The following is a 12,355-nucleotide window of genomic DNA, read 5'->3' on the forward strand; positions in this document are numbered from 1 at the left end:
TTTTCTCTAAAGACAAAATTTCAGTGAAATTTTCTCTAAAGACAAAATTTCAGTGAAATTTTCTCTAAAGACAAAATTTCAGTGAAATTTTCTCTAAAGACAAAATTTCAGTGAAATTTTCTCTAAAGACAAAATTTCAGTGAAATTTTCTCGAGAGACAAAATTTCAGTGAAATTTTCTCTAAAGGCAAAATTTCAGTGAAATTTTCTGTAAAGACAAAATTTATGTGAAATTTTCTCTAAAGACAAAATTTATGTGAAATTTTCTCTAAAGACAAAATTTCAGTGAAATTTTCTCCAAAGACAAATTTCAGTGAAATTTTCTCTAAAGACAAAATTTCAGTGAAATTTTCTCTAAAGACAAAATTTAAGTGAAATTTTCTCTAAAGACAGAATTTCAGTGAAATTTTCTATAAAGACAGAATTTCAGTGAAATTTTCTCTAAAGACAAAATTTCAAAACAAAGTTATGGTGGCGCGACCAAAATGCAATTTGGTGGGCTGACCCCTACAATTTAGCGCTAACATAAGGTTTGCAGAATATCCATTAGTGGGGTCAACTAATCTTTGCGTTAAACCTTTTATTTTATATTTTTATCTGAGCGATGAATGAACGCATAGGATTGTATGTATGTTCATATGTTTATGTTCAGATACCCTAAGTTTGTTTGCTTTCTTTAAGTGCATAATTAACTCTATATTTAACCGCAACATCAGTATAGCACATGCTTTGTTATATTTCAAATGTCAAATGCCGCTTTTAAAATGTTTAAACGCGTAAAGGTATCTGCGACCAGCCAATTGCTTTTGTTTATTTTATAGCCCAGCGTCATAAGTTCTTGCTACGAATCCCAGGCATTCATACACATTTTAGGTGCACACATCTCAACATGCATATATACAATATGCTATACTTAGTTTGTACTAAAATTTAGTTAAATTAATATTCAAATATTGTCTGCAACGATAGATGATGCCGAAAACTGTGAACTATGAATAGGAAAAACTATGATTTGGATTTTGGTTCAGGATTGGAGGGTCTCCATGGAGCACTCCTTCTCTGACCATCGCTACATTAGGTTTAAAATAACTTGGCCAGCGCCGAATCCCGATAAGCTTTCGTAATAAGTTGTAAACCAAATGGATAAAATTCGGAAGACTACTCAGAAAAAGGCTTGGGCAAGATAATCTATATTGTCCTAGCATAGAAGACATTGACGATAATGTCAACAGGATTCTGCGAACAGATCGATATCGTTAATGACGTCGCCAAGATGAAAAAGTTTCTCCATGTCCAAATTGAAACTTTAGTAGACTACATGGGAGTGAGAGCAGAGACGTCGGAGGACATGCTGAGGCTTTTGAAGAAACCCCATTTTCCACAGAATACGACGGGACTCACGAAGACACCGGTATCTTGGAATAATGATGTTGATCGAAGGTTTATAATTACGGAATTTAAGGTGAAGGAATCCTTGAGGTGGATTTCAAACCATTTTAGACACCCGTACTTACAGAAGGAGGCGGACTAGCTGGCGCCCCACCTGGCCAATATTTTCACAGCGTGCCTAGGAATTGCATATGCTCCGAAATCCTGGCAGGAGGCAAGGGAGGTATTTATACCCAAGCCCGGCAAGGCAAGTTATGCAACACCAAAGGCCTACAGACCTATAGATCTTACGTTCTTTCTACTCAAAACAATGGGACGTATTGTGGATACCATGAGTGAGAGTAGGACATCCAGCGAACTGCTCAAATAAAAACAGCAGCCTTTGTCAAGGGCAGGTCGGTGGAGACTGCACTGCACGTAAACGTACACACTGGCGTTATATATTGACATCGAGGGGGCTTTTAACGATGTACGGACCGGGGTGGACCCGGTCCATATACTAAGGAACAGGTGGATAAATTGTGTGTCCCATGACATAAATATAAGGGACAATGTGGCACAAGGCACGCCACTGAGGGGCATTTTATCGCCACTCCTATGGGTGACCACCATAAATTGGCTACTACGGATGCCGACTGTGGAGGGATTTAAACCCGTCTGCTACGCAGGCGATGTTATAATACTGCCGAAGGGAAAGGATCCAAAGCAGCTATGCAGAAAGGCCGAAAGGGTCTTGCATATGGCATATGACTGGGCTAGAGCCAGAGGTCTCAATGTTAACTCAGAGAAGACTAAAATATGCCTGCTCACTAGGAGGACGAAGGTGGGCCAATTTGGCGCACCACGTTTCCTCAACAAAACAATTTCGATATCTGATAAGGTCATATACTCAGGTGTGATCTTGAACAGAAAACTGAATTGGAAGTGTCACATTCTGGAGCGTACCGAGAAGGCTCACAGATGTTGGGTATTGTGTAGACGAGCCGTAATGGGGCCTGAATCCGAAAATAGTCCACTGGCTCTACAGGAGTGTGATTAGACCAATACTTATTTATCTCTCAGTAGTTTGGTGGACTGCGATGGAGAAAAAATGCAACATTAGTATAATACAACAGGTTCAGGGAACATGTTTTCTTGGCATAGGGAGAACGATGAGAGCACTGGAGACTATTCTAGATAGCCGACTTATAGACATACAGATTAAGTGTAAGGCAGCCACTGCGGCTATGAGACTAAAGGCGATGGGAGAATGGATTGGGGATAGGAGCAGCTCACGCGATATAATCGAGGCGACCATAGGAAACCTGGAAGGAATAGAAGAGTTTTCCAATCGAATACCTGAGATGACACTTGAGGTCCAAGGCAGAGGCTCTGTCTTGGATTGACGGAACTCAGGTATTGCCATCTGGGAAGGAAGGATTAAAGCTGGAGGACAGAGTGTACCTGGGCATCCACATTAAGAGCCCAGGGACTGAGATCTGTTTTCGACTGCGTGACCATAATACGGTCTTACAACCGGGATAACTATGAGCACCACTCCGGCTGGACCTTTTAGCTCAATGTTATCACGAGAAGCTTAGCTGCGAACTACCGGGCGCGTCCATAGGTTGCGGATAGTGGAATGCTACATACGGAGTAACTGAAATTGCAGTCGTGGACAATCAGTGGGATCGAGCGAAGAGTCTGGGTGGCACCGGCTCTAGCATTAGTACTGAGTGCCTATGATGCTCGATGTGACAAGGCGAGGCCATCGTGTTACCGCGGCGATCGGTCCTTTGGACCGGATCGAGCTTACTCACCGAGCAAAGGGCATGGGCGAAGAACGTGCATGTAACTCTGTGGAACAGCTTAACGGTCGGTAGGATGACGAAAATCCTATGGGGAGATCTGGATAGTGAGAAGACGAATCGATTACTGAAAGGAAATACAAAGGAGGTCTGTGTAGCTTTCCGTATCATAAGGGGGCGCAATTATGAAGAATAGGTGCGGCAAGTGATGGACGTGTGTAGGGCATGTGGCGAAGATGACGAGACATTGGAGCTTTCCTATGTTATTGCCCGGCTTTCGCGGCTAACAGACACCGGCACATAGGTGGGGACATAATTTCAGACATGAACCAACTTGGAGGCGCCATATGGAGAATGATTAAGGATTTTATAAGTAGCACGGAATTCCTGACTTAGATTTTCTTTTGAGTACTTAGAGCGGACAACAAGCCGATGAGTGGCTTAGGTGTGTGTCCATAGTGGCATAGGACGGATTAATATCCGCTCCAGAGTATTTGTATGTATCGTCCGATTTTCATTTCGAGAGCCTTTATAAGCCCAGTTATCAAACTATCTATGGCTTCGACCATGTGCATGGAGGCCACCGTGACGCAGAGGTTAGCATGTCCGCCTATGACGCCGAACGCCTGGGTTCAAATCCCGGCGTGAACATCAGAAAAATTTTCAGCGATGGTTATCTCCTTACTGAAATTTTTTCACAGCTTGTGACTCTGTAATTGCATTCTTTCTTCTGTCAGTTATCAGCTGTTAATTTTAGCTTGCTTTAGAAAAAAAGTGTAAAAAAAGTATTCATCATTAGCAAAATTGATAATAAATTCACTTATTTTGGGTAATTGAAGAAAATTTAAAGTAAACAAATAATGCAGTTTTATGCAATAGTTTATTTTTCGTAATATGTTTTAAAATAAATTCAAAAAATAAATTTAATTAGCGCAAAAAATGCAATTTTATATAATAACACCAAAAACAGAACAAAAAAAGTATTCATCATTGATGTGCTATCATCAAAGTCAAATTCAAATATTATTTGGGAATCCCCCTTTTTTTTTTGTCAAAATGGGTCGTAAGTAAAACGAGGTTTCTGATGAGGTAAAAGTTTTGATAATAAAACACCACAGGAATGGTTTAACTCAAAAAACTATCAGTGAAATATTAAATAGACCACGATCTACTATACAATCCATCATCAGAAAGTCGACAGAAACGAAAACTGTTGACAATAAACCAAGATCTGGTCGACCAAAAGCACTTTCAGTTGGAGATGTGCGTTGGCTAGTGCGGCAAGTTCAGAAAACTCCGAAGACAAATGCGACCATTCTTCGTAAAAACACTATGGAATATTTAGGGAAGGAAGTTACTACACAAACAATTCGAAATACACTCAAAAGGCATACATATATTTGATTAAAGTTCATTCTAAGTTTTATTAAAAATGCATTTACTTTCTTTTAAAAAATCCGCAATTACTTTTTGGGCAACCCAATACATTTGCTAGGTATCCTGAAAATTTCTCTACCAAGTAGTGTCGCTATGCGGGACGCCGTTTGGACTCAAAATAAAAAACAAGTAAAAGCGTGCTAAGTTCGGCCGGGCCGAATCTTATATACCCTCCAGCATGGATCGCATTTGTCGAGTTTTTTCCCAGCATCTCTTCTTAGGCAAAAAAAGGATAAAAGAAAAGATTTGCTCTGCTATTAGAACGATATCAAGATATGGTCCGGTTTGGACCACAATTAAATTATATCTTGGAGACCTGTGTAAAATATCAGCCAATTCGAATAAGAATTGCGCCCTTTGGGGGCTCAAGAAGTAAAATAGAGAGATCGATTTATATGGGAGCTGTATCGGGCTATAGACCGATTCAGACCATAATAAACACGTATTTTGATGGTCTTGAGAGGATCCGTCGTACAAAGTTTCAGGCAAATCGGATAATAATTGCGACCTCTAGAGGCTCAAGAAATCAAGATCCCAGATCGGTTTATATGACAGCTATATCAGGTTATGAACCGATTTGAACCATACTTGGCACAGTTGTTGGATATTATAACAAAACACTACGTGCAAAATTTCAGTCCAATCGGACAAGAATTGCACACTCTAGAGGCTCAAGAAGTCAAGACCCAAGATCGGTTTATATGGCAGCTATATCAGGTTATGGACCGATTTAAACCATTCTTGGCATAGTTGTTGGATATCATGACAAAACACGTCGTGCGAAATTTCATTCCAATCGGATAAGAATTGGGGCTCTAGAAGTCAAGACCCAATATCGGTTTATATGGCAGCTATATCAGGTTATGGCAGCTATATCAGGTTATGGAAAATGTCACGACGATCAAGAATATATATACTTTATGGGGTCTCAGACGAATATTTCGAGTAGTTACAAACAGAATGACGAAATTGGTTTACCCCCCATCTTCTGGTGAAGGGTATAAAAAGAAGGCCCCTTATCATCGAGCTTAAACTTTAATCGGACTGCACTCATTGATATGAGAGAAATATCCCCTGCTCCTTATTATCCCTAAATGAAAGGATAATAAATCTTCAACTTTGCGTCATGTTAGTATAGACAGAAATCTAAAATGTAGTTCAAAAATGTTTTTTCCAGGTTCTATAATTTTTTTAAACTTCCATCTCTCTTCTTTCTATTTCAGAGTTCTGCTAGCCAAAGAAGCCGATCCCGAACGATGGGAAAAAGAAGTGGCCCCCATGGAATACCATGACAAAGAGAGACGGGAAAATAGTGAATTGTGGAATGCCGATTTGGTGAATATAGCCCAATATCTAAGGGGACCTTGTAAATTGGGTGATCGTTTCTCGGAAGATTTAATAATGCAAGTTGTGGGAATTTTGGAAGTCAACGCTTTCGAGGGACGCACACTGCAAGGCTATGCTTTTCGAGCCTTATACCCTGTAACGGGAATTTTATCACACAACTGTGTGCCAAATACAATGCGCAGTATTTATCCTAGCGAAGATTACAGGTAAATATGGAACTAAACGAAATAATAATAAAATGTTAACAGTATCTTATGTCTTTGGCCCAATCACATAGAATACGCTTACGAGCAATGGTCGATTTGGAATCTGGACAACAGTTGCAACATTCGTACAGCTATACCTTGTATGGTACCGCACAGAGACAAGAACACTTAAAGGCTGGCAAATATTTTACCTGCGATTGCAAACGTTGTAAAGATCCTGCTGAGTTGGGCACCAATTTCAGCACATTTAAATGCAGCAAATGCGAAGACGGTTGGCTGCTATGTCAAGATCCCTTGGGTGAGCGCACAGATACTTCAAGTTTATAAACTTAAAATAACATACTTCTCCATTTAGATGCCAGCACAGAGTGGAAGTGTACATTATGTGAATTTAAAACCTCAAATGAGGCTGTCCAAAAGGCCACAAGTGTCATGCAAGCCGAAGTGGCCCAAGTACAATCTATGGATATGTCTGGTGAACGCCTACAAGAGACTGAGAGACTTTTGAAAAAATATCGTTCTGTTTTACATCCCCTACATTTCATTCAAATCTCCCTAAAACAAAATCTTGTCGAGATGTATGGTCGTGTAGCGGGTTATGAAATGGTTGAGCTACCCGATGTGCTGCTGGAACGGAAGGAAGAAATCTGCCGTCATGTTTTGAGGGTGTTAAATGTATTTGAACCTGGTCTAAGTAGAACTAAGGCTACAATTCTATACGAATTACATGTTCCTGTGGTGTTGTTGGCCAAAAGTGGTTTCATTGCGGGTGTTTTGGCTGGTGCGAAACTCAAGGAGAAACTCGAAGAAGCCATAGCCATTCTGAGAGAATGTGTGAATATCCTTAAATATGAAGATCAGCAATCACATGAGGGTGTTTTGGGTTTGGTGGCTAAACAAGCAATGGAGCAATTAATGCAAAGTGTTGAAGGTCTAGATGGGGCTTGAACACACCTATTAGTTTTTGTTTTATACTTAAGTTTTTATATATTAAGGATTATATTTAATAGTTATCGCAAAAAAATAAATAAATAAGAAATTTTCATATATTCATCAAATTGAGAAATTTTATGCTTTTCAGCCATGGAAATGTTAAATTGTTGATGCTGAAATACTCAAAGGTGTGCGCCATCTAGAGAGAAAATGGCCACCATTGATAAATATTGAATTTATTTATAAGGCATAAAGATGGCACTCACCTGGAGATGGAGATAAAGATGGTCGTTGAAGAGAGTTGCTAATTCGGCTGTTGAAAATGATTTGGAAGTAGATCCATTGACCAATAAAGCGACATCTCTTCCGGTAGTTTGTTGTTGTTGTAGCCGATGAAGGACTCCATCGGGTCAATCCGGTACGTACAACCGGCTGCCATGGCATTGTCTTCCGGTGGTAATAATGGTGAAGTGCTCAGCATATGAAATTATTTTCAGATGTGTGGAAATGTGCACTGAGGCGGCAGTCCTTGCTGATGAAGAACTCCATTGGATCAATCCTGTTGTTGTAGCCGATGAAGGACTCCATCGGGTCAATCCGGTACGTACAACCGGCTGCCATGTGATTGCCTTCCGGTGGTAATAATGGTGAAGTGCTCAGCATATGAAATTATTTTCAGATGTGTGACAATGTACACTGAGGCGGCAGCCCTTGCCGATGAAGAACTCCATCGGATCAATCCTGTAAGTACAAACGGTTGCCATAGGGTTGCCTTCCGGTGATAATAATGGTGAAGTGCTCAGCATATGCAATTATTTTCAGATATACGGAAATTGAAAGAGACTTAGCCACGTAGCAGTTAAAAAGAAATGGAACGAGAAGACATTCCTATGATACGCTTAATTTATCCCAGCACAGGATAGCTGTGAGCACTACACAGCCTGCAACATTGAGGTCTGATCTGTGTGGTGTTCATTGTTGTCACGAGAAGCTTAGCTACCGGGGCGAGTCCACAGGTTGTAGATATTGGAATGCTATTGGGTTGCCCAAAAAGTAATTGCGGATTTTTTAAAAGAAAGTAAATGCATTTTTAATAAATCTTAGAATGAACTTTAATCAAATATACTTTTTTTACACTTTTTTTCTAAAGCAAGCTAAAAGTAACAGCTGATAACTGACAGAAGAAAGAATGCAATTACAGAGTCAGAAGCTGTGAAAAAATTTGTCAACGCCGACTATATGAAAAATCCGCAATTACTTTTTGGGCAACCCAATATATACGGAGAAGCTGCAACGGCAATCGCGGACAATCAGAGATCGGGCGGCACCGGCTCTTGTACAAGTACTAAATGCCTATGATGTTCGATATGACAAGGTGAGTTATTGGCGCCTTTAAATAGCCAATGGTCACCCTATCGATCGGTCCGGAACGAGCTTGCTCACCGAGTGGAGCTTGACGAGGATAGCCACTCTACGCTTTATTTATTGTGTTGTAGATTGAACTGTGACCCTATAATATCTGTATAAGAAAAGCCGCCCGTCATATTGTTGGATGTCTATCGGTTAATTCGTTCGGGAGGTCAGAGTCTTATCTCATCTTTGAGAAAAGTTGTGGGGAAGATCATATTAGAATTTCCTTATGCAGTATGTTATGATGATTTATTGTATCCTGTTACATTGTGTTTGTAGCTGCGATTGCTACAAGTGTAGAAATAGTTTTGTTCTGGAATTATTCTGACTCGGTTATAGCCTTAAGCACGAGCTAGCATTAGCTCTAGCTTTGGATCGGATAGGCCAGATTCTGCAGTTGTTGTTGTAGCAGTTTATTGTGTTCTATCTTTCATCCGCTCGATTCTGTTGAGTGTCAATACCCAGGAACTCTGCGACTAAGATGGGGTGCATCCACAGGGATCTGGTTCTGAGTCGAGTGGGTTTGGCTGGACAGTTAAATGGGTGACGTGTATCGTGCCGTCCCTGATTACAATCGGGACATACATCTAGCACGTCGGTATCAATCCGTGCTCTGTAGGAGTTGAGGCAGCTGCATCTACCGAAGCGTAATTGAGCCAGAACTACTGTGGTTTGCCGGGGGAGGTCAATTTCTTCAATGGGAGGTGGGCGTTCTCCAAGAACCACATTCACCCTGTAGCCATTTACCGCATCTGCTACCGTGTCTGCATGCATGCTGTCTAGACCTGCTTGATATGCCGCTTGATCTAGAGGTTCTCTCTTGTAGCGCTGAACTTCACGCTCTAGATCATGTAGATGTACCTTAAGGCTTCTGGGCGGTGGATATCTATCCACAAGATAATGATTTGGATGGTCTCTGCGGTAACAGCCCAAAAGGTATTGCTTAGACAGCATGTAGTTATGTCTTCGCACTGGTAGGATCCTTGTCTCCTGATGGAGGTGGTCCACATGAGAACTGAGGAGACAGCCCGTCGCAGTTCGGAGGGCGGCATTCTGATAGATCTAAATATTATTCCACTGCTTGACACAAAGCTGACGAGACCACACTGGCGCTGCATAACTTACCACAGACTGACCAACTGCTTTGTATGTGGTCAACAAGGTCTGTTTGTCTGCACCCCAAGTGCTGCCAGCAAGTGACTTGAGGACTGTTTCTACTTTGACTTTATCACAAATTCCTGTGGCATGTGGGGAGAATGTGTAAGAGATGTCAAATGTGACGCCAAGTATTTTGGGACACTTGAAGGCCGGAATCATTTCACCATTGACCATCACAGTCAGCTCATTATTCACCTCACGCGTATTTGTAGTGAACAATGTGGCTGAAGATTTGGTGGCAGATATCTTCAGATTTCTTGCAAGTTCGTTGAGGTAGACGTTCAACCTATCGCAGATGTCAACAATGGGTGGGAGGCCTGATGCCATGATCGTACAATCGTCCGCTTATGATACGATTTCTATGCCATATGGAAGGGGCGGAATGGAGGATAGGTAGAGGTTAAACAGTGTCGGAGATATCACCCCACCTTGGGGAACTCCCTGTTTTTCTCTACGGTGCTTCAACTTCTTATCCCTAAATTCCACAAATGACTGGCGACCACACAGATAATTCGCTGGAGGGAAGTGTTGGCGATGTCCTCAAATAATTTGACATAGCTGACCGTGTCGAATGCCTTCGATAGGTCCAGTGCCACGAGGACCGACCTATCACATGGCCTGGGCTGATTGAAGACACGGCAAATGTGTGCGGTGATGGCATGCAAAGCTGTTGTGGTGCTATGCAGTCTTCGAAATCCATGTTGATTTTTGGCGAATGGAAATTGTCCTTCCAGGCTCGGGAGAAGTAATGCCTCAAGCGTCTTTGCTACTGGTGGGAGAAGGGATATCGGTCTGTACGACTCCCCCAAACTCGGGTCCTTTCCAGGCTTCAGTAGCTGGATAACTCTGCCCATTTGCCACACATCGGCAACTATAAGAGTGTTCAAAGACAGGTTGAGTACAGTAGTAAGGTACTTGACTTCAGGTAAATCCAGTTTCTTCAACATCAATGTAGAGATTCCGTCGGGCCCAACGCCTTAGATGATTTGGCTCCACGGATGACATTCGTAACTTAGCCCACGGTAAATTGTGATGGCTGTTCATCGGCTCGGAGACCACGAATACGGCGAATGACTCTCTTCCTTGCCCTGTCACTCTCGGGATGCACAATAAATTGACGGCTGAACAACCTGGAGCATCTCTTCGGATCAGTCACGGTTATTTCACCAAAAGTGACTCAGGTCCTGTCATCCCGTCTACCGGGGTTCAAGAGTGATTTAACAGTAGACCACAACCTAAACCGGTGCCTAAGTTACATTACTCCAAGTGTTCCAGCCACAAATTCCACTTATGTTCGTTGACTATTCTGTTTATTTCCAGATTCAGCTCGCTGATTTTGGGGTTAGTGGGGTCCATAGAACGAATCCCATCACGCTAGTCTGCGAGTACCACTGCTTGCGCCGGGAAATTGGGCCGCAATTGGGGTATTCGATCGGCTGGTATAAAGCGAGCAGCTGCTGCGTTAATGATGTCTCGGGAATTCCTCTACGGCAACTAGCACATCCGAGGGGAGTGGCAGTTCACTGAAGCGGCGATTGGTATACTCTCTGAAGCCAGCCCAATCGGCCTTCTACTGATTGATAAACGTCAGGCTTTCAGAGGTTATGAAATCGAGTGGTCAGTCGATGGTGAGAATTATGGGGAGGTGGTCTGAATCCAAAGAGATGCCGGCTTGCCAGGATACGTCACTCAGGCGATCAGGGGATGCAATGGAAATGTCTGGCGATCTGCTGGACCTCTTCGTCATTCACCGTGTAAAACTTGGAGCCTTCAATCTGCTCTGCCAAAGCTATGGCACACTGGTCGTTACCTAGGGGAGAATGCCATGAAGTGTGATGCGCATTAAAGTCCCCTTGAACCAGACGATTATGGCCAGATAGTAACCCACTTATGTCGGGGTTGTAAGATTGGCCATTAATCGGGACACAGCTACCAACCGGCGGCATGTACACGTTGTATAACTCTATCTCGGCAGAACCGGATCTGACTGCTATCCCCATGCACTGCATGTAGGGGTCACAAGCGCCAGGCGAAGGCGAGAGGGGTCTATATTGCACGGAATGGTGTATCACGAAGGCCAATCCCCCACCTTCATTCCTTGAGTGATCCTTACGTAGCACATTTTATCCGTGACAATTGTGCAAGCTTCAGGTGTTGGTCAGCTTTGTCTCCTGGATCGCTGCGACCAATATGCTCTTCCGACTCATAAAATCTACAATCTCATCGATCTTGCCACGCAGTCCGTTGCAGTTTAACTGCAAGAACGATACACTTTCCGGCACTGGCCTGGCAATAGAAGGGCTAGGGTGCTGTCGTTGCATAAATTGCCGTACAGGAGATGTTGGGGGGTCACATAGTCCCATGACGAGGACACAGAAGGTGTCGACGACGACGCTTGTGACCCACTGCTGGCTATGTTCGCACAGCACCTTGCGACATATTCAGTATGACTTTACTCCCATAGTGAAGTGAGGCCAGAGCAAGATCGGAAATGTACCCACTCCGGTTACACCTCACCGACACCGACCGATGATGGAGGCGGTTCTGGCAAACCAAACAGAACCAGGGTCCGGGGTTCTTTTCAATCCCGGGACGGGCCAGATGCGTGCGGAGAAGGCACTGCGGGATGTGCCTCTCCCATGACAAAAAAAGACCAACACGTACACTGAGACGGCAGCCCTTGCCGATG

The 12,355-nt window shown here is 42.8% G+C and overlaps 1 protein-coding gene across 2 annotated transcripts in view; it reads left to right on the forward strand.

The window, feature by feature from the left end:
- LOC106083050 (SET domain-containing protein SmydA-8) overlaps window positions 1-7,223 on the forward strand; it is a 31,770-nt gene extending 24,547 nt beyond the window's left edge. For both annotated transcript variants that reach the window (XM_013245873.2, XM_013245872.2), the window contains exons 2-4: window positions 5,836-6,165; window positions 6,237-6,463; window positions 6,521-7,223. In XM_013245873.2, coding sequence (XP_013101327.2) covers window positions 5,836-6,165; window positions 6,237-6,463; window positions 6,521-7,113 — 1,150 coding nt within the window. In that variant the 3' untranslated portion in view covers window positions 7,114-7,223. The remainder of the gene's footprint in view (window positions 1-5,835; window positions 6,166-6,236; window positions 6,464-6,520) is intronic.
- The last annotated feature ends 5,132 nt before the right edge of the window (window positions 7,224-12,355 follow it).

Source organism: Stomoxys calcitrans, chromosome 3 (genome assembly GCF_963082655.1).
Source record: "Stomoxys calcitrans chromosome 3, idStoCalc2.1, whole genome shotgun sequence".
In the NCBI taxonomy this organism is placed as follows: domain Eukaryota; kingdom Metazoa; phylum Arthropoda; class Insecta; order Diptera; family Muscidae; genus Stomoxys; species Stomoxys calcitrans.